Consider the following 23,856-nt stretch of genomic DNA (forward strand, 5'->3'; position numbering starts at 1 on the left):
GCATCATGATCGGCACAGGCTTGGAGGGTCAGAAGGCCTGTTCCTATGCTGTACTTTTTTTTTTTGTTATATTTGGACCAGGGCTGTAAAAGGGCCTGGAGCCAAGTGGTTCTGGTGGAATCCAAACTAAGCATCGATGAGCAGGCAATGCCACCTGACAGCATGGGTTATGAAATCTTCCGTCACTTTTCTGATTGAGGGTCAATAATTGGCTAGATTGGAATTGTTCTGCTTTTTGTACTTTGCACAGATTCCAGTGTTGTGACTGTACTGAAAAAGCTCTAGTATTCCTTGGTCCCCCTATTCATCGCCCACACACTGCCCTGCCCCTCTGTGATATCATCTGAAAACACAGCATGAATTTCCACGTTATTCTTGACGACACCCAGCTTTACCTGTCCACCATGTCTTGTGATCCCTGCACTGTCTCTATATAATATAATCTTTGTTATTGTCACAAGTAGGCTTACATTAACACTGCAATGAAGTTACTGTGAAAAGCCCTAGTCGCCACATTCCGGCACCTGTTCGGCTACACTGAGGGAGAATTCAGAATATCAAAATTACCTAAGAGTATGTCTTTCGAGACTTGTGGGAGGAAACCGGAGCACCTGGAGGAAAACCACGCAGACACTGGGAGAACGTGCAGACTGTGCACAGACAGTGACCCAAGCTGGGAATCAAACCTGGGACCCTGCAGCTGTGAAGCAACAGTGCTAACCACTGTGCTGAAATGTCGGCTGCTTGTCCAATATTTGGTCCTGAGTGAGAAATTTTCTCTAATTAAATATTTGGACGATTTAAGCTAACATCTTGGGATCCCCACTGCACTCCACACTCCCTAGCCACTGCCTCTATTCCTCTCTCTCTCTGGCAACTGGCTGAGGCTGAACCTGGCTGTTCTGCACTTTGCTCTGCGCCCCGTCTCCCGCTCTGCGCCCCGTCTCCCGCTCTGCGCCCCGTCTCCCGCTCTGCGCCCCGTCTCCCGCTCTGCGCCCCGTCTCCCGCTCTGCGCCCCGTCTCCCGCTCTGCGCCCCGTCTCCCGCTCTGCGCCCCGTCTCCCGCTCTGCGCCCCGTCTCCCGCTCTGCGCCCCGTCTCCCGCTCTGCCCCCCGCCTCCCGCTCTGCCCCCCCGCCTCCCGCTCTGCCCCCCCCCCCGCCTCCCGCTCTGCCCCCCCCCCCCGCCTCCCGCTCTGCCCCCCCCGCCTCCCGCTCTGCCCCCCCCGTCTCCCGCTCAAGAGACGGTCCATTAAAACAAAGATGAGGAATTTCTTCAGCCAGAAGGTGTTGAATCTGTGGAACTCTTTGCCGCAGAAGGCTCTGGAGGCCAAATCACTGAGTGTCTTTAAGACCGAGATAGATAGGTTCTTGATTAATCAGGGGATCAGGGGTTATGGGAGAAGGCTGGAGAATGGTGATGAGAAAAATATCAGCCATGGTTGAATGGCGGAGAAGACTCGATGGGCCGAGTGGCCTATTCTGCTCCTATGTCTTATGGAAACCGATGAAGGAAGTTGGAGGGAAGTAAAGTGGGGACAGAAATATAAGGCAATAAGGGTAACAGTAAAAGGCAGAGAAACCAAAGTCAAAAATCAGAAAGAGTACAGAGACTGTGGAGAACTCAGTGAATGGGTTCAGCAAGGCTAAGAGAAATAAAACACAGGGACAGTGTACAAAACATGACTGGACAGATGGCCTGCGAAAGCAGGGCGAAGTGCAAGTGAAGTCTAGATTAAACTGCATTTATTTCAACGCAAGAGGCCTGATGAGCAAGTGTAGCCATCTGGGATGGCCACTTTCAGTGTATGAAATGGACACTCGCAGAGCCTATAGGGAAATATGGACAATACAAAGCAACAAGCAGGCACAGAGCCTGAATGTATATTTGGAAGGCAGTCTGCAGACGGAACCAAAACTCTGGGTCGATTTACATTTCGATGGCCCATCTCCAGGAAACAAAGAACTAGTGCTCAGGTAGCCGATACTGTCCCAGACAGTCCGGCGCCACTACCCCAACCAGAAGACACAAACAAAGCAAAGCCAACGGCCACCTAGGACACGCCCAGCCATCAGGGCAACCGCCCCTTTATTGGCTTAGATTGATGACAATGATCAAGAAGCTGCCCAATTAATTGGGACCAAGTTTAAGACCCGCCTAAAAGCGCGCAAAGCCCCTCCAAGTATAAGAAGGAACCCCCGCGAAAGGTTCAGTCTCTTGGATTTGGCTCTCAAGCGGAGAGACCCTTCCACCAGCACCAACAGAAGCAAGTAAGTTCAAGTTCAACGTTCGCTACCAGACGGACGACCTTAGCTGTACTCCTGTTACCTCTTCGAACCCAGCAGCCTCTGATCCGAACAACGGCCATTGTTCCTCTGACCAAAGTGGGCACCGAAGTTAAGTATATGTGTTAGTGATAGATATAGTTTAGCCTGTAGTGTTATTGTGCATGAGTAAATCACAGTGTGTGTAAATAAAGTATTATTGACTTTAAACTAACTAACTGGTGTATTGGCTCTTTGATCGGTATTCGGGTTGAACCTTGTGGCGGTATCGAGAGATACCTGGTGACTCTGAAAGCATACTCATAATTAGGATTAAGAAAGGTGACCTTATTAATTGCCATATTTATAGCAAGTAAACAGCAACATTACTGGCGACTCTGGTGGGACTCAACCTAGAAGTGGCTTTGCCACTCCGCGAGAACCCAAATTTGAATTAGAAACCCAATTGGAAAAAGTAAAAACCACAAGCGTAAGACCAATATCGATGAAACCGCCAAGATTAGGAAGTGTGTTATTTGCATGCGTACTAACAAAGGATATAAGGTAAACTTGATAGATTTTGTTGCGTAAAACTGTTGGGAGTTTTGTTGACCGGAAATTAGCTTAAGCCGTACCCGTGTTTGCATCACCACTTTATTCCCCCCGTTCCAAATCCGGTAGAAACCCATAGATAACAGTAGAGATGGCAATGAAGGCAATGGAACGCTTTATGAACCCCCAGGAATTCGAGGTCGCAGCGACCAATAGAGCAAGGCAGTGTCCCATATAGGAAGAGGAGTTTCGGAAATATCTAAAAGGGAAAGGATGGCCCCTTTGGAGAGTAATTTGTGCAAATGACGAAACAGGTCCCGGAAGTATAGGACATACTTGGTGGGAGAACCTGACCGAGATTCATAAGAAAAGCTTAGGGAAAGCTCGTAAGCCGATGGAAATCGTGTCCTGCTTGGCACAATTGTGAGGCACAGAGGAGGTCGTGAAGATGCTCCGCAGAGAGATTCAGGACAGATAGAAGAATAGTGAGGGAGACGTTAGCGAGTGCGAGAAAGTCAACAGGCAACTTAGAGAGCAGTTAGCGGTGAAGGACAAGGAGATGGATGATGTCAAACGGGCACACCAACTTTGTCTCGCTCACGTAAGCAGCTTTCAGTCACAATATGATAAGGCCTACCAAGACACGCAACGCGCGGTGTTGGTACGAGAAGAGACAGAACTTCAAGTTGAGCAATTAAAGAAACAATGCCAGGATTTAAAAGCAGCCCTACGAGCATTCCACAGTTCCACGACGGAACAAAGGCAGAGTTCGGTGGACCACGCCAAATGCCAAAAGCAAATTGCAGACCTGCAATCCCTGCTCTCTGTACAAAATGGTTTCCAGAATACATTCGGACCCCAGTTAGATCAGGAAAATGGTCCCGATTTGCAGGAGTTAAATGAAACTGCCCATCGTTATGTACATGGAACATGTACTCAGGATAAAACTCAGAAAAGAAAAGCACCCCCACCCCTGACTGCACAGGTAGAGCACAATCCCATGAACCCTGTCACCACACAGCGCAGGGCCACCACAAACGGAGACCCCGATTTTCTGTACACCACCCCATTAACCGTCACTCAATTTAGGGGCGAGTGCGACAAAATAACACCGTTCCAACCCACAACGGACCGACACCATTATTTTGCAAAGGTTAAACAACAGGCGACCATGTACGGCCTGGACGAAAAAAAGCAAGTTAAGCTCACAGTTTTGAGTCTTAACCCCTCAGTCGTGGCAGCCCTTCCCGACCCACAAAATGTAGGAGGAGGCACCGTCCAAGAAATGCATGCAGCGACCCTAGATGCGATCAGCTACAATAAGGGAGATCCCGTAGAAGGCGTCAATAAATGTAGGCAGAAAAAGACCGAGCACCCATCAGCGTTTGCTGGATGCCTTTGGACTCATTTCACAGCAGTATTTGGAGAGTTAGCCCGCGCCCATTTGACACCAGAGAATATGGCCAAATGGACTCGAATCCTAGTCTCCCACGTGACCGAAGCAAGACAGAGAGCTTGCGCCAATAATGACCCCTCAGACGATACTCACGATGAGAAATGGGTACTAAAGAGATTATCCCGAGCTTGGGAACAGTCCCTTCAGGGAAAGTCAGAATACGGAAAAGCAGATGAAGTGCAGGCAGATGCTAACATGCATCCAGTCAGGACACATCAAAACCCCACATGGGTAAACGAGGGAAGAAACAGCCCACAGCAGCCTAAATCCCAAGAGTGCTACAATTGCGGATAGTTAGGACATTACGCCCGAGAGTGCAATGCCCCCCCAGAAACCGCAGCGAAACTAGCAGGCAAATACCCTGAATAAGAATAGAGCCAAGCCCATTCATAGTGTTAGCGCCCGTTCCGAGAACGCAGACATGAACGGCACCGATTGACGGTGTTCGGACTGCGACACCCTTTGGGACAAGTCCGGAAGACCGGTAGTTGCAGGCACAGTCCGGGGACACCCCGTAGAATTTCTTTGGGACACAGGAGGGTCCCATACCACGCTCAATTCCTCCACAATGTTCCAACGGGATACATGGCCCACCACAGACAACATTACCCTCAGCGGTTTCACAGGACACTTGCAGCAGGGACACATTATAGCCCCTGTAACGATTCAGATAGGCAACATTAAAACCAAACACCCCGTCGTTCTAGTAGATCTACTCCAGACAGCCGAACACATTTTGGGGATAGACTTTATGAGCTCCCACAATCTTTCGTTCGACCCCGTAAATAAATGTGTGTGGAGAATGGCAAAGGCAGCACGAGCCCCCGCCATGCTCACAGTTGGAGACTACGCACTCAGGATTAGCGCAGTGGGAGACTTCTGGTTTGATCCACGAGCCTTTAGTCAGGACAAAGACGTGAGAGACGTTTTGCACAGACACAAAGCTTCTTTTGCCCAGCACAAGCACGACTGCGGCAAAATAGCAGGTTTAGTAAACATCACAGTACCCGACCCCAAACCCCAAACCAGTACGGTTTTCCCCAACAAGCAGAGAGAGAAATTGCAAAGGTCATCCAGAGTTTGCTTGACCAAGGCGTATTTCATTCAGTAGCCTCAACGAACAATGCCCCAATTTGGCCCGTCAGGAAACCCGATGGCTCATGGCGACTGACCATCGATTATAGGGAACTAAACAAAGTGACCCCATTAGCAGCCCCCACCGTAGCCACAAGTCCCGAGACAATGTTAAAACAGGGACCCCAGTCAAATTTTTTCTCGGTTTTGGACATCAGCAACGGCTTTTGGTCCATTCTATTGGATAAAGCGTGCCAATACAAATTTGCTTTCACCTTCCAGGGCCAGCAATACACGTGGACGTGCCTACCACTACACGTGGACGTGCCTACCACAAGGCTTCCACAACTCCCCCTCCATTTTCCACCGACAGCTGGCGAGTGGATTAGCTAAACTTTCCCGACCTGATTGCCTTGCCTAGTATGTGGACGACTTGCTTCTACAGACAGACACTAAGGGAGAGCACATTTCGATTCTCACCGAATTATTAGGACTCCTTCACGAACTCGGATGTAAGATAAACCCCAAAAAGGCCCAGATTCTACAAGAAAAAGTCATTTATTTAGGCACAGTAATCACCCATGGCAAACGCGAGATCGAGCAGAAACGCATTGACTCCATTGTCAAATTACCCTTGCCCCATAATGTCACAGCCCTCCGGTCATTTCTAGGACTGGTTGGCTACTGCAGGAACCACAAAGGCAGCCCCTCTTTCCGAACTCCTAAAAAAGCAAGCCCCATGGGAATGACTTCCACAGCACACGAATGCCGTGGATGCATTAAAACGAGCCCTCAGCACAGCTCCCGCATTACAGGTCCCAGATCCACTCTACCCATACGCAGTTGAAGTTACAACCACCGACCGAACCCTTTCGGACGTGCTCCTTCAGGAAAGACACGATCGTTTAGGCCCCGTAGCATATGCCTCACGAGTTCTCGATCCAGTAGAGCAAGGATTTTCTGCCTGCGAAAGGCACTTGCTCGCAGTTTTTTTGGCTGTTCAGTACTTTGCGTACATAACAGGACTCCACCCGGTAACCATTTTAACAGAGCACACTCCCACCCAACTTCTACGAGACGGTAGACTAAAGGACGGCACAGTCCGCCAAATTTGTGCCGCTTGATGAACCCTACTCTTACAAGGGCGGGACATTACAGTTAAAAGAACTAAGACACACCCATTTCTCGCAGATAATTTACATTACGCAGGCACCCCACATGAGTGTGAGGTCATCACCACCAGGCACGATACAGGACCCTTTGTACCCAAATCAGCTCCCCCGAAACCATGTTCTACACCCTAGAGACCTCAGCCCACAGACACAGACGCACCTCTTAAGATTTATGTGGATGACTCCTCCACAGTTTTAAATGGTAAAGGAATCACTGGTTGTGGCATTTATGTAGAGGACGCGCAGGGATGCGCATTAGAGGAGATATCATTGAAATTGCCTGGACATCTAGGTTTGCAGGCAGCAGAATTAGCAGCCGTAGCATACATTGTAGAGCACCCCGACTCGTTCCCGACCCCAGCCGATATATACTCCGACAGCATATATGTCTGCAATAGTTTAACTGAGTTCCTACCCCTGTACGAATCTAGAGGTTTTGTTTCCGCGGATGGAAAACCCCTACCCTCAGCCCCATTACTCCAGCAAAAGATCGTAAATACGGTATCATTAAAGTCCATAGCCACCATCGTTCCCCCCCCCGCCCCCGGTAACGTTAAGGCTGACGCCCTAGCAAAGGCAGGTTCCAGACATGGTCACGTTTGGAATCCCCCCGAGAGTATCCCAGTACACACGGTCCAGGTCTCACAGACCAATATCCAAGATTTAGCTCAAGACGAAAGCTCAGGGAAGTTTTAAAAGCCCCCTACGACAAGTACAGAAACACTTTAACAGCACACGACGGCATAATTTTAAAAGATGGTATTTATGTGGTCCCCACCCAAGATAGAAACCAAATTATCATGACAACCATGGACACCAAGGGATAGATGCAACCCTTGCCCACCTCAGACCTCTCTGCTGGTGGCCCGATTTAAAATCCAATGTAACACATTACATTGAAAATTGTTTAATTTGCACCCAGAACAATCCAGACAGGTATGGGAGGAAAGGTCAGCTCAGTCACACCCGCCCTGCTAATGGCCCCTGGACGAATTTACAGATTGATTACATAGGACCCATACCCCCCTGCAAGAATGGTTTTAAGTATGTGTTGGTAGTAATCAACACCTTCACGAAATGGGTGGAAGCTTTTCCATCTAGAACTAACACGGCTAAAACGACAGCCAAGATTCTAACGCAGCACATCTTCACAAGATGGGGTCTTCCCCGTAGTATAGAGTCAGACCAAGGCTCACATTTCACAGGACGCGTCATGAAAAATGTCCTCACAATTTTCAGCATCTGACAAAAGTTCCATATTGCCCATCACCCCCAATCAAGCGGAATCGTAGAACGAATGAATAGAACGCTCAAGGCCGCCCTCAGGAAAATGGTGCAACAGCACAATACCACATGGGGCACAGTTCTCCCTTTTGCACTCATGTTCATAAGGAACACGGTATCAACTTTGACAGGATACACCCCCCACACCCTCATGACCGGACGACCCATGAAGGGAACAGAATACTAGTTAGGGCTTGATTTGGCCAGCCCCACAGTCACCGCCCTCACCATGAGAAAGCGGTACAGCAGATTTTCGATAATGTTAAAGCAGCCCACTCGCCGCAGCTGTTAGAAAGAAACAAAGTAAGGTATGTTTCGACAAGACAGTACACGCCACAGAATTTTCAGTAGGGCAGCAGTTCATGCTCTCCCTGTACAACCCCAGTTCATTTCTTTCCCCCAAATTCGCAGGATTTCAGATAAAGTCAGTCCCTCCGTTTATAAGATCACTTATCCCAATGGCAAGTCAGGATGGTTTCACATAAACCAGCTTAAGGCTTATGGCACACAGAGCAACCACTCCCACCACATCTCTCTTGCAGCAGCAGACGAACACGCCCAGCCCATGGATGACCTATTCCTACCCTCGCCCAACCAGTCCAGCCCGTCCTCGAACACCACTTCGACTCCACCCCCAGAGGCACGACTCCGCCTCTGCCTTCATTCGAACAGCACCGACAGCGACAGCACTGATACATTAGACCCCATGGAACTGCCACACAATTTCAATTCTGCACCAAGCCCCCCTCCCAGCAACTCCGAACAGGATACGTTCGACCTTTTTGAGACCACGTACATAAAAGCCCCTGAACCGGACCCACCGCCCGATGACAATAGATTGCCCCATACCGCCTCCAACCTAGAAACTAAACATTGGCACCGCGACAATTCCTACCGACTCATCTGTAACAATGAGATGGACCCCACATCGCCCCAAGCAGCCTTGGCACAGCTACTCCAGCCACGAGTGTGGCAACCGGGAGAAGATGATGACTCAGAGTCTGACTCCCACCAGACGAGCCCCTTTGCAACTCTTTTTGCTATAGAACAATGAGGTGTCCAGATGATGGTAAAAAGGAACCGATTGAGATTTATGGTGTCCTTCTTTCTGATGGCGCCTGCCCAATTTTGTTATTTTAGTTTCCTATTTTTAAATGTTGAATGTTTGTTTTGTGTACGACCCTTTGATAAAGTTTATTCATGGCCCCACGCCACATTTTGATGCAGTCGCAACTACTCTTTAATGGCAGTTAAAGGAACAAGTTTGTCGGCAGACACCCATTCATAACTACTTTTCTTATTTGACGGCAATCATAAGAGGCAGTATCCACGATGAACACAAATTCTTTCCGTTCTTGTCCGGTCACCCAGGCAGTGGAGTAACAGCACTGATCCCCGCCCTGCCTGTGGACCCCCATCTGGTCAGGTGCGCTCGGGTAGTGCACCTACGGCACAGGTCACCGTCCTACCCGGGGATTCCACCCATTTCTGCCCAGCCGTGGCCCACACACACCCCATTCACAGCTTTTGGTTCGAAACTCTTTTACTGTTCTTTTAGTCTGTGGTTTAAAGAATGCTCTTTGCCACAAGTTTTGTTTGTTTTCCGGCAACCCTTAGGTCGCTATCCCAGATGCTATTTACATCCTCAAACACTTGGATGGAACACTTTGCTGCTAGACGGAGAAATTGTCCGCCCACTCAGCGCATAGAACACACAGGCTGCGAGACTGCTCGTGCTGTAACAGTATTTTTCTTTTCGGATGTCTTGTCCCCAAAAATATTTGGTTTAAAAAAAAAAAAAAAAAAAAAATGAGGGAGTCACATAAGGTGACAATTCTAATGGGCAATTGATAATAAAAGGACAGACAGACATACGAGATCTTAAACAAGGTAATAACAGATATTATGCTTCTGTCCACAGGAAATCCAGAAGACAGGAAGACCAAAAAGGAAAAAGAGAACATGAAGACAGACATCATGATCTACATTTGGATCTTCGTGGGATCACTACAGTTGCGCACGGACGCGACCCCCCTGACCCCCACCACACAGGCTGTGAATGTGTCCCATCACTGCCATACACCACACCCAGAGACAGCCACTGACACACCAACCTGGTGTGACAACCTTATAAAATGGTATTCCCTTTCATACATCGTAGGAGCACTGTTAGTCATAGCAATACTCTTCAGTGTCATCCAGACACTGAGACTTCGGAAATGGTGAAGGAAAGCCTCCCGCACTCCGGTATATACACTCAGACCCCCTATTTTTTCAGACCTCCAGCAAACCCCTCACTCTCTAAGTAAATAAAGTGCATCGACTAATTTTTTGTTTGTTCTAATAAAAGAAAGATGTGAAATTCTGTACTTGCCAAGATACAGAGAAATGTAATGCTGCTATTATATAGTTTATACTGTTTGTAAATTCTTCTGATTGACTGAAGGTAGTTTAGAGAAGGATAGTTGGAGGTTTCCGTGTTTTAAATGAAAAATAAATTTAATGCATGCTTGAATATTATAGCGGCCCTTAGAATTTTATAATAATGTGATGGGTAAAGGTTCCAATCCATATGACAGAGTAGGATAGGCCCTGTCCTTGATTGCGGGTGCTTGACTTAGGCAGAGAACAAAGAAGATTCAGTAATATGATCCTTCACGCTTCGCGTTGAGGATCACAAGGAGGGAGTGTAGCCATCTGGGATGGCCACTTTCAGTGCACAAAATGGACACTCGCAGAGCCTATAGGGGAAAATGGACAATAGAAAGCAACAAGCAGGCACAGAGCCTGAATGTATATTTAGAAGGCAGTTAGCAAACGGAATCGAAACTCTGGGTCGATTTACATATTGACGGCCCATCTCCGGGAAACAAAGAACGAGTGCTCAGGTAGCCGATACTTTCTCAGACTTTCCGGCCCTTTATTGGCTTAGATCGATGACAATGATCAAGAAGAGACCCAATTAATTGGGACCAAGTTTAAGGCCCGCCTAAAAGCACGCAAAGCCCTTCCAAGTATAAGGAACCCCCGCAAAAGGTTCAGTCTCTTGGATTTGGCTCTCAAGCGGAGAGACCCTTCCACCACCACCAGAAGCAAGTAAATTCAAGTTCAACACTCGCTACCAGACGGACGACCTTAGCTGTACTCCTGTTACCTCTTCGAACCCAACAGCCCTAGATCCGAACAACGGCCATTGTTCCTCTGACCTAAGTGGGCACCCGGAGTTAAGTATAGGTGTTAGTGATAGATATAGTTTAGCCTGTAGTGTTATTGTGCATGAGTAAATCATACTGTGTGTAAATAAAATAGTATTGACTTTGAACTAACTAACTGGTGTATTGGCTCTTTGGGTTGAACCTTGTGGTGGTATCGAGAGATACCTGGCGACTCTGAAAGCATACTCATAATTAGGATTAAGAAAGGCGACCTTATTAATCGCCATATTTATAGCAAGTAAACCGAGCAACACAAGGCAGATGAACTCGGGGCATGGATGGGTACATGGGACTGGGATATTATAGCTATTACTGTAACATGGGTAAGGGAGGGGCAGGACTGGCAGCTCCATGTTCCAGGGTACAGGTACTATCGGAAAGATAGAACAGGAGGTAAGAGAGGAGGGGGAGTTGTGTTTTTGATTAGGGAGAATATCACGGCAGTACTGAGAGGGGATGTATCCGAGGGTTCGCCCACTGAGTCTATATGGGTAGAACTGAAAAATACGAAGGGAGAGATCACTTTGATAGGATTGTACTACAGGCCCCCAAATAGTCAGCGGGAAATTAAGGAGCAAATATGTAAGGAGATTACAGATAGCTGCAAGAAAAATAAGTTGGTAATAGTTGGGGACTTTAACTTTCCCAATATTGACTGAGACAACCATAGCATTAGGGGCTTCGATGAAGAGACAGTTTTCAGGAGGGATTTCTCATTCAGTTTGTGAATGGCCCGACTAGAGAGGGGCACAACCTGACCTCCTCTTGGAAAATAAAGAAGGGCAGGTGACAAGTGTTAGTGAGGGATCACTTTGGGACCAGTGACTATAATTCCATTATTTAATATAGCTATGGAGAATGATAGGTCTGGCCCAAAAGTTAAAAGTCTAAATTGGGGCAAGGCCAATTTTGATGGTATTAGGCAGGAACATTCAAAAGTTCATTGGGGGAGTCTGTTGGCTGGCAAAGGGACGGCTGGTAAGTGGGAGGCTTTCAAAAGTGTGGCGTTCAGGGTAAACCCATTCCTTTTAGAATGAAGGGCAAGGCTGGTAGAAGTACGGAACTCTGGATAAGGGCGGCACGGTAGCTCAGTGGGTAGCACTGTTGCGTCACAGCTCCAAGATCCCAAGTTTGTTTCCCGGCTTGGGTCACAGTCTGTGCGAAGTCTGCACGTTCTCCCTGTGTCTACCTGGGTTTCCTCCAGGTGCTCTGGGTTCCTCGCACAAGTCTCAAAAAAACATGCTGTTGAGTAATTTGGACATTTTGAATTCTCTGAATAAACTCAGTGTGGATTGTTGTTATACTTTGCTTTCAACAGGTGCCTGTGAAATCCTTGACGCATTTTAACATACGAGTGAAAAAACAGTAAAATTGGAGAAATAAGAATACTGGTCCGAACTTGTCCTGTACACTTCAAAATGGAGCATGAGTAAAATGGAGAAATAAAAACACTGCTCCGAACTATTTGTTCCCGATTGGGTGTTATATTTCCCAGCTGCTGTGTTGGAATTTGAAGGCACTCTGGGTCAGGGCCTGCAGCGATTCAAGAAGGCAGTTCACTGTCACCTACTCAAGGGCAATTAGGGATGGGCAATAAATGCTGACCAAGCCAGCGTTGCCCACATCCCGTAAATGAATAGAAAAAAATCATTAGTCCAAACCACTACAGGGTTGTGCCAAAAAAGAAATTAACACTTGGTGCAATTTTACTGCACGTAGTGGGAGACGGGGCGCGGAGTGGGAGTAAATATATATATTAAATATATATTGCTGACTTGAGTTTTTTTGTGCAATCTAATTAAATGTGAAATTTGACGAAGTTTTCTATTTCTTAGCTTGGAGCTGAAAGTGCAGACAACATTGGAGCAGTCCTGAACAGCAAGGAAGAGCAGAGGGAGATTGCTGAAACCAGGGAAACGTGCAGGTTAGTATGAAAGCAACTGCTCTTTGAACCTTTTTTGTGTTTTGTATCTCGGTTAGTACAGAAGATTACAATAGTGTGTGAAATAATTTGTAAAATATCAGTAAATGGGGTTGTAAAGCCATAGACTCACCATTCCCCATTTTTATGCAAAAACCCTGTTTTGGAAAGTGATATTTGAAAATTCCTGCAAAAACTGTATTTTTTTATACAGTACCATCGTGCATAAATACCATATTATCCAGTAAGAGGGATACATATGGGTACTTTCATCTTTTGTATATGTGTAATATGCCTTTATTTTCTACCCTTTGTCTCTCTCAGTTGAGGCTCCTGTTTTAAGTTCAGGGGGCAAACAACAGAAATAGAGTACCACTCCTTTTTTCATTCTTTTATATTCCCTCCCTTCTGTAGAAAATCCCCAGCTAGTAACAATCATCAATTAAATAAGTGGAGAATTGCAGGTTTAATCCATGCCCTCCAGTATCTTATTTGTATCTACTGTATTCAGGATAATTGAATCAGCCTTGTAATGTTAACTTTCGGAGACCAAGATGATGCACAAGATGTACAGTTCTTATCTTGCATTGTCAAGACTATATATCTTGTCAGTTTCAGGTCAGGGCAAAGTAGTTTTGTGTGCATAGCGGCACAAGGCTGGCTTTGTAACTCAAGACAGGTAGAATTTACCATGTGTAGCATAACTTTGCCCTAGTGCAAAGCCACATTTTATACATACTCTGCTGACCCATTGGGCTTCTTGGGAACTTTTTCAGTCTTCTGTTCCTGAAGGATAAAAAAATGTTTCTACCTTCACTCTGTCATTTTAAGAATAATCAGAATAAGAAGAAGCCAAGCTGAATATGGACGAGTGTTCATGTTTGCAGCGTCTTTGTCACTGAGGAACAGTTGACTTTATAACTGGTTGTCTGGCTGCAAACCCCAATCTAACATTATTGGTTTGGGACCAACATTTGTGGATTAAAAGCAGTCTGCAGTGCGTTTTTTTGAAGCTTGTATATTAATCGCTCAGGTAACACTTATAAAATAATTATTTGTGTTTAAAATTTATCATAACAAATGCATGTTACACACTTCAATTATTATTTCCGTTCACGCTATATATGTTCTATAACCCACGTAAGTGTGAAGCCTACAGGATGAGGTATTAACTGCTCTGTTTATTGCACTTTTCTGAAGATAAAGTTCAAACAAATAATATTTTACAGCTGTCTAAACTTGAGGTAAATTCATAATTTATTTATTGATTTGAAAGAGGCACTGTCAACTAAGTAGAACAACTTGAGACTATTAGAATTTTTAATACTCAGCAACCACTATCTCCTTTGTATGGGAATTAGATTCTAACCTGTAAAATAAAGTGAAATTCAAAGCATCTCATGGCACTTGGGTGACCGAGCCAATTCCAAAAGCCATATCTATGAGAGAAACTGTGTTCTGATGGCAGTGCCCCTTTCTGATGTGCAGTGGTTTCTCGTAGCTTGCTTCTATTTTTATAACTAAACTCTGTTTTGATATTTCTTGGTCTGCAGAGATAGAAAATCCAAGTCACATCTTTAGAGGATTGCTGTTAAACTGGATTTTGTTTTTACGGTGGCAAGCATAGGATTTTAAAGTTTCTTCATGTGATAAACTGGCTGATATATGTATCAGGTCAACTTTGTTTTATTGTTTCTATAACTGCAAACACTATTTTAAGTACGAAATTGAACGATTACACCTCTGTACTTCATCACCGTTTTCCTGCAGCTGACAACATAAGAAATACTCAAGTGTCTAAAACTGAAGTTTTTGTATTTTACCTTTTAAATATTTAAATTTTATTTGTCCTTATTATTTTTAGACTATTGGTGCTTCCCCTGCTTTATCCCAACAATGTATCTTATGTACTTCCCACATTTATTTTCCACTCTGGCCGAGCCCATGGCCTCTGAACCCTATGCTACGTAGCTATTTTTTGGATTCATTTAAAGCTATGGTGGTGCAAATTAAAATAAACATCATGGCATAGATTTTCTGAATTGCATTCTGTTTTGGCTGCAGTTGATTCCATTAAGTTCTACTTTGGTGATCATCTGGTTGTTTTATAACATTTTGTTGGTATCAGTGTAACAGTTGGAGTCAATGCAATATACACAATTATGGCTATCAAAGCAAATCCCAGCCCCATCGGCACGTTGATTTGTAATGCGTGCAGCCAAGCTACACTTGGACAAAATACAGTGCTCTATTTACCATTATGATTCCAAACACTGCTGCACATGTATGGGCACTTAACACGTGCACTAACATTAGTGAATGCATCGGGTTTGTACCATTTTACAGTAGGGTTGCACTTGCGTTAGTAATTCTAACAATCTGACATCGAATTGTGTGCAGTTTTGAGCTGTTAACTCTCCTTCATGAGACATGGGGTTGAGGCTGGCCCAACATAATATTGCTTGGAGTCCTTGCGACCAACAGAGGTTTTTCTCCAGACATTTTGGCAACTGATTTTACACAAGTCCCCCAGGTGATATGTTTTTTTTGTTGCTCATAGATAAAAGGACTTTCACAATGAGTTATCAATTTACCTTTTGAAGTACTAACAAAATTTGTTAAATTTTGTTGGCTTGACAAACGTTTTTCTTATCCCGCATAAAATGTAGTTGAACTGAACAGTGTTACTTATTTTCTTTGCATGGTCAGACCAAGTGCTAAACTGACCTTATAGTCAGTGTTTTATTCTTGAAGTCACGCAAAGTTTCAGAATTTATACTCATTTGAAATAGTATAGATGAGTATTTTTATAACTGCAAACTATCTGTTTTTAGATGCATAGAGATTGAACAGAGTGAAGAAAGGGTATAGATCAAATTGCATTTATCATTAAGCTGGTAAGCACTGTGTCTGATGTAAAGAGCTGATGGGGGATAAGCTGCACTGAAGCAACAACAGTTCATTACAGCAATTCCTGTCGGTAAAATAATTTTCGAGTTGTGCTTTTGAGTAATTTTGACCAAATTCTCCCTTTATGGAATGGTTAAAATCTAATTTAAGTTTGCTATACTTGATGTTTAATCTAATGTTAGGTTTCGATGTAGAACATATTCTATAACTATCCGAAATATAACATTTTGTCCTTCAGTAGCTATGAAATAATAGTACTGAGCCTAATACTTGTACGGTTTAAATATACTGATTGTTTAGTATATTAGTGCCGATTTGTATAACGTCCTTTGAGGCTGCAGGGATATTACGTATCTTTGTATAGTATCGTGAATATATTTTGTGGATTGTCAGTTAATGTCAGTGTAGCTGTTATCATGCTGCTGCTATTTATATCTTAAACATTAAAATGCAAATCGCGTGGGATCTCATTACTTGCCCTTTTGTTTTCAGTTAAGCAGCAGACATCTTACTGCATTGCACTAAAATATCTGAATATTTTTCAATTTTCTAATAGAAATCTGGCTGAGGTGAATTGGTTTGTTTTCATAAGCCAAACGTGCGAGAAAAACATAAGTTGTTGATTAATCTGCAGGCAATTTCCAGACTCGATCAGAAATACCTGTGGTGCAGAATGACTTTTGTGCCAATCTCCTGAATGAATATAAATTACTTGGATAATCCAGAGGATAAGATCATAAATAGTTGGCACATAGTAGTTTTACATTAGATGTTGATGAAACCAACTGAACGGTTGTTGAATCCACTTATTTTGTTCCATTGAAAGTTGCACATAGCTGGCTTTAATAAATAGTAACCTGGTTGAGAGAACATCTATCACATCATTTTTTTCTTGTGAAGTTTATTTCTATGCATTGAGTTTGTTTCGTTTTGAATATTTCTTGTTTTTAGTAGGGTTGTAAGCATTAACAACAGTTGCTGAGTCTGATTTGATTTGGGTTTGTACTTACCAACAAGCCAGGGGGAGCATTGTGGTTGCTTTATGAACTGGAGAAGGAAATAACCATAACACGGGTTCTGCTTTTGGTCATTACGTACTGATTCCTAACAGCAAGATTGTGTGTGGGTATTAAGTGAGGTGAAATTAATTACGCTTTGGGTGTAGCTGTGGTGCACTTAATGCAGAATAACATGATGATACGGTATCTTATGGTGTAGACTGTCTAAGCACCCACCTGTTATTGGATTGAAACTTGGAGAGCTGCTAGTGGAAATGACTGTACTGAGGTAAAAGTCAGTACTTAAGTAATGAGGAAAGAGGTTCCTGGTTGTGTGTGGCATGGCTCCACTGCTTTACATTGTGGTTGACATTGAATAAAAATGCCTTATAAAGAGAATGTGCATCGTGGTGGATTATAATATAACCCTTGCATCCTTTGGAATGATGGAAAAGTGTTGCTCTGTTTTCATAGGTTCTTTGTGAAATAAGTTCACCTAGTCTTCGCCTAGCTTTCAATTGGCTTTAAGCAGACAATTCCATAATTTTTGCTGCAACATTTCGGGCACACTAATATGGGTTGTCTACTGTGCTGAATGGAATGAAAATATCGGCTTGGTGGAGTAGTAGTACCTTTCCTGAAGCTGCAGTCTATCCTGTCCTTCGTAGTTGATGCAAACAGTGCAAAACTTTTCATTTTCTAACAATATTATAAGTTGTCCCTGAGCACTAAAATAATAGCAAATACCTGTTGCTTTGCGCAAACAAAGATGTTTTTATTTTTGTTTCCTTCAACTTGAATTAAAATATCATTGCTGCTTAATTTTCATTGAATTTGGTAATTTTGTTTAAAACAAAGATGCTGCAGTTAGCAATATGCATCAAGAAAATTTCAGTCCGGTGTGGAGAGGTTTTCTTTCCAAGATTGTTACTGATGTATTTTATTTGAGTTGTTTTTGGAGGAACAAATAATGCTTTTCCACTATATTTAAAAATATCTTAACATTTGACAGCGAGTGTTTTCTATTTGCCTGTGAAACAAAGCAGTTAACATAAAACATATTGGTAGCAAGTTACCAAATTGGGAGTCTTTGGTATACTTCAGTACAGTTTCACCATCAGCTTTTTGACAATGTGTAAAAACAAAAAATGCTTAATCACTTTAGTAGAGATTTGGGATTGAGCTTTGTTTCCTGTTTCGGCCTTTGTGCATCAAGAATATGCACCAACGGATGGAGCAACTTTGTATGCCGATACTTGTTGATGATCTTCTAGATGAAAGTTGCATTAGTGAGAAAAGTCCAATTTAGTCAACAATATTAGATCATGATACATTTTTGTTTCCTTTTTTTAAAGGAGCAGACTATTTTGGTGAGTACTTTCAGAAAAATTTATTTCTCCAATGGATTGATGGAGACTGTAGCTTTAATATTGGGGAACTCGTCCTATGGCGGGTCATCCATTTAAAAAAAAAAAACATGGATCAGTTTAAGATTGAGCTTTTGGTTGAACAAATTGCAAGTGCACTTTTGGTTTGTGACAACATTCTGAAAATGGTGGGCATTTTATAAATTTTAATTAAAATGGAGTATTGTTGAGAACCCTTTAATTGCATTTTATCTTGCATTAAAGCATTTGATGCCATATTAAAGCTCCATTTGTCCCCAATAGTTTAAGCTCCATAATTTACTGTAGCAAAATTATTTTACTCTGCGAACCTTGTTAACTTACAGAATGCAATACATAGTTGACAGCCCAACCCGCTTGTGTAAATTATTTCATAAGGGAGGGATAAGAAAGATGATTCAGATGCAATATTTAGAGCCTTAGCAGAACTATTTGGATTGCCTGTACACTATTTCTGTAGTATACTCTGCATGTGCATGTAAGTGAAATATTTTTACATTTGTGATTGTTTTTAATTGATGCCTTTTTAAACAAGAAAATATTTTGTTTGATGCTTCTAGGGCAACATACGATACATCTGCACCGACTGCCAAGCGTAAATTTCCTGAAGAAGGGGAAGCTAGTGAAGAAGAATTTGAAGAGTACAAAGTAATTACATCACTGCAATGACTTCTGGGTTTTTTCATCCGCCAAACTAAAAGTGACACAGATGCTATCCAATTTCTTGTATCTGGCCAACTGCTTATGATGGAAAACACTAGAATAAAAGCTGTAAAATATTTCCAGCAAAAATAAATTATAGCTTGGCTTATGAAGCTCATTACAAAATGTGGATCTGATTAAAAGCATGCACAGCAAAATTTAAATTGTGCCAGAACTCGGATAATAATCTAGTAATAGAAAATAGGAGCAGGAGTAGGCCATTCAGCCCTTCAAGCCTCCTCTGCCATTCATTATGAGCATAGCTGATCACCCCATATCCTTAAACTGTGACACCTAGTTCTGGATTTTCTCTGCCATCGGGAACATCCTTCATCTACCCTGTCTAGTCCTGTTAGAATTTCATAGGTTTCCATGAGATCTCCACTCCTTCTTCTAAACTTCAGTGACTATAATCCTAACCAGCTCAATCTCTCCTCGTGCGTCAGTCCCACCACCCCAGGAATGAGCCTGGTAAACCTTTGCTGCACTCCCTCCATACCAACATACTATTTGCCTTCTTTACTGCCTTCTGCACCTGCCTGTTACTTTCAGCGACTGGTGTAATGGACACTCAAATTGCACATTCCCCTCTCTCAATCTATAGCCACTCATAATTGCCTTCCTGTTTTTGCTACCAAAGTGGATAACCTTCCATTTATTCAAATTATGCACTATCTGTCATTCATTTGCCCAGTCACGCTGAAGATTCTCTGCACCCTCCTCACAGTTCACACTCCACCCAGCTTCTTGTCAAATTTAGAAATATTACATTTTGTTCCCTCATCTAAATCATTAATGTATATTGTGAGGAGCTGGGATCCTAGCACTGTCTCTGTGGTAACCCATTACTCACTGCTTGCCATTTGGAAAAATTTCTGTTTATTCTAACTCTTTGTTTCCTGCCTGCCAACCAATTTTTCTATCCATCTCGATACACTACCCTAAATCTCATGCGCTTTAATTTTAGACGATAATCTCTTATGTGGAACTTTGTCGAAGCCTTCTGAAAGTCCAAATAAACCACATCCATTGGCTTCCCCTCATCAGCTCTACTAGTTACATTCTTGAAGAATTCCAGTAGATTTGGCAAGCATGATTTCCTTTTTGGAAATTCATGCCGAGTCTATCCGATCCTACCACTGTTTTCTAAGTGCTCTGCTATTGAATCTTTTGTAATGACTCTGACATTTTACCCACTACCGATGTGAGGCTGACTGGTCTATAATTCCCTTTTTTCTCTCTACCTGCCTTTTTCAAACAGTGGGGTTACATGTGAGGTTCTAATCTGTAGGAACTATTCCAGAGTTTTTAGAATCTTGGAAGGTGACCACCAATGCATGCACTATTTCTCGGACTAAAATACTGATTTCCTTAGGTTCCTCCTCACTGATTCTTGGTACGTTGTATCCTCCTTTGTGAGGACAGAACAAAAATATAAATTTAGGTGGTCAGCCATTTCTTTGTTTCTCCATTATAAACTTCCGTTTCTGACTGTAAAAGACCTACATTTGTCTTCACCCATTTTTTTCTCTTCACACACTTGTAGAAGCTTTTACAGTTGATTATTATGCACACCACAAGCTTTCTCTTGCACTCTATTTTCCCTTCTTAATCAATCCCTTTGTCTTCATTTGCTGAATTTGAAACTGCTTTTTCTGGCCAATTTGATGGGATCCAGTACCATATCTAATTTACCTTGTAAGCCATGGTTTGGCTATCTTTCCCATTTCATTTCTGCACCAGACAAGAAGCAACAATCATACAGTTCACCATACGCTCTGCCATTGCCAATCCACAGCCACCCCCAATCCATTATAACCAACTCGCGCCTGTCATTTGAGAGTACCTTTAAGAAATGGGTGTTTATAAATGGGTGTGTATATAAATATCTGTAGTGAGAGTACCTTTAAGAAATGGATGTTTATTACTGCAGTGATATCAGAATGGGTGGAGCTGGGCTGTCTGTCACCTTTTAACTTTTGTTTTAGGCTCTTTGCTGCAGGGTGTGTTTTAGTTTTGTTTTCAGTGTTGGAACTGAAGCCAGACAGAGCAGGTGTACTGTTGATCTCTCTGCCATGATCATTTGGTGAATTCAGAATTATAAATGTTCTCAGTTCTGTTAAAAGATGTTTCTTTTGTCTTCTGGATGTTGTTTGGGAAGTTATTAAGGATTACTTAATGTTGTATTCTTTGGGGGTTGTATTTGAATTGATGGTTGCGAAGATGTTCACTGTTTGTTTTAAAAAGGTTAACTTGAGTTCATGGAATAAACATTGTTTTGCTTTAAAAAATACTTTTCCATTTCTGCTCTACCGCACCTGTAGAGTGGGCCGTGTGCTCCCCATACCACAATCTATTAAAAGTTGTGGGTCAGGTGAACTCCATGATACACGTTGGGGTTCTCTAAACCCTGGCCCATAACAAATTGGGGGCTCGAGGGGATAAAAGTCTTATCAATTGGATTGGCTTTGTGAACTTAAAGATGGTGAGGTGTGAGCATATTGTGGTTGCTTTTCAGGTGTGGTATTCTAAAGTAGGGAGTGTGTTGTGGACAATGGCTCTTTCAGAGGCTCTGAAGTTTTGGGGGTTGGAGACGGTCACACGCAGTACCTTACAGACAGAGACTAAAAACAGACTGTTAGATTTGGCAGAAACATTGCAGTTAACATTACCTGGCAAAATGCGGAAAGATGAGGTAGTTATGGCGGTGGCTAAGCATTTAAAGTTTCCTGAGATACAGTTTGAAATTGGCAAAGATCCAGTTGCAGATTAAGCAACTTGAACATGAGAAAGAATTAAAGCAGCTTGAATAAGAAAGAGAGGAAAAATAAAGAGAGAGAGCGGAAAGAGATGGAGAGGAAAAAGAAAAGGAGAGAGAAGAAAGGAGAAAAGAAAGAATAGCCCTAGCAGAACAAAAAGAAAGAGAAAGGGAGATACAGATCAGGGAAAAAGATAAAGAGAGAGAGTTTGAACTTCAGAAAATGGCCATGAAAAATGACAGTTGAATTGGCAGACATAAAGTTGGATGAGCGTCATAGTCGAAGGCTTGGTGGGGATCTATTTAAATATGTTCAAGCATTGCCAAAGTTTGACGAGAAGGAGGTAGAAGCCTTTTTCATTTCATTTGAGAAGGTAGCTAAACAAATGAAATGGCCACAGGACATGTGGGTATTATTGATTCAAACAAAGCTGATAGGTAGGGCTGGTGAAGTGTTTGCATCACTACCGGAGGAGGTATCTGGGACGTAGGAGGAGGTGAAAAAATCCATCTTGGGTGCATATGAACTAGTGCCTGAAGCCTACAGACAAAGGTTTAGAAATTTAAGGAAAGAATTTGGTCAAACATAGATGGAGTTTGAAAGGCTCAAACAGAGTAATTTTGATAGGTGGATAAGGGCATTGAAAATTGACCAAACGTATGAAGCTCTCAGAGTAATTATACTTTTGGAGGAGTTTAAACATTCAATTCCTGATGTAGTGAGAACTCATGTGGAAGAGCAGAGGGTTAAAGCTGCGAGGTTAGCAGCAGAAATGGCAGATGATTATGAATTAGTTCATAAATCAAAGCTTGGTTTCTGACCTCAGTTTCAGCCTATGAGGAACAGAAACTGGGGACATGAGAAATACTCAAGTGGTAAAAGTAAAGGTGATCTGATGGGAGATAATGAGGAGAGTGTACCTCAGATTAAAAAAGAAATCCAGGAGGGTGGAAGAGACATGAAAAGTTTCAAATGTTTTCACTGTAATAAACTAGGCCATGTAAAGTCACAGGTTGGTGGTTGAAGAAAAGCACTGGGAAGGCTGATGTGGTAAAACAGGATAAGACAGTGGGGTTTGTGAAAGTGGTAAAGGAAAGCCCAAGTGAAGTGAAGTAGGTGCAAAAGATTGTACAGCCTGATCAAGAGGTGATTGATAAGAAGGTGCCAGATCTCTAAAGAATTTACTTGTGTGGGTAAAGTTTACTCATGTGTATCAGGAGGAGTAGGTAAAGAAGTCACAATTTTAAGAGATACGGGAGCTAGTCAATCTTTAATGGTAAGAGATGAGGAGTTATGTAGATTGGGAAGAATTATGCCAGAAAAGGTGGTAATATGTGGAATTCTGGGTGAGGGGAGTAGTGTTCAATTATGTAAGGTAAGGTTGGAAAGTCCAGTGAAGAATGGTGAAGTGGTAGTAGGAGTAATAGAGAAACTATCTTGTCCAGGAATACAGTTTATCTTGGGTAATGATATAGCTGGATCGCAGGTGGGAGTGATGCCTACTGTTGATAAGCCAGTGGAAAATCAGACAACTGAGGTGTTGAAGGACGAATATCCTGGGATTTTTCCGGATTGTGTAGTAACAAGGTTGCAAAGTCACAGGTTAAGACAAGAGGAGAAATCAAAGAGAAGAGATGACGTTGAAGTCCAATTATCCGAATTTTTGATCAGATGGTTGAAAAAGAACAAGAACAGGTGGAGGATGAGACGGATATTTTTAGTTCAGGAAAATTGGAGGAGTTACAACAGAAAGATATAGAAATAAAACGGATGTATCAGAAAGCATATACGGAAGAGGAATCTGAGTGTATACCAGAGTGTTATTACCGTAAAAGTAACGCCTTGATGAGAAAATTGAGACCTTTACATATGCAGGCGGATGAAAAGTGGGCAGAAGTTCATCAAGTAGTATTGCCGGTAGGGTATAGAAAGGAGGTGTTGCGAGTTGCACATGAGGTACTATTTGGGAATAAGGACAACTCAAGCTAAAATTCAGAAACATTTTTATTGGCCTGGACTACATAAAGATGTAGCTAAATTTTGTCGATCATGTCACACATGTCAAGTGATAGGGAAACCTCAAGCAGTGATAAAACCAGCACCCTTAATACCCATTCCAGCATTTGAGGAACCTTTTACGAGGGTC

General features: G+C 43.0%; 1 protein-coding gene across 2 annotated transcripts in view; it reads left to right on the forward strand.

Moving 5' to 3' along the window:
- mettl14 (methyltransferase 14, N6-adenosine-methyltransferase non-catalytic subunit) overlaps nt 1-23,856 on the forward strand; it is a 117,043-nt gene that overhangs the window by 24,899 nt on the left and 68,288 nt on the right. The window contains exons 2-4 of one of the 2 annotated variants that reach the window (XM_072496179.1): nt 12,850-12,938; nt 18,199-18,213; nt 18,810-18,897. In XM_072496179.1, coding sequence (XP_072352280.1) covers nt 12,850-12,938; nt 18,199-18,213; nt 18,810-18,897 — 192 coding nt within the window. The remainder of the gene's footprint in view (nt 1-12,849; nt 12,939-18,198; nt 18,214-18,809; nt 18,898-23,856) is intronic. The other variant, XM_072496180.1, reaches the window with a different exon arrangement.

This window comes from Scyliorhinus torazame, chromosome 3, assembly GCF_047496885.1.
Source record: "Scyliorhinus torazame isolate Kashiwa2021f chromosome 3, sScyTor2.1, whole genome shotgun sequence".
Lineage (NCBI taxonomy): Eukaryota > Metazoa > Chordata > Chondrichthyes > Carcharhiniformes > Scyliorhinidae > Scyliorhinus > Scyliorhinus torazame.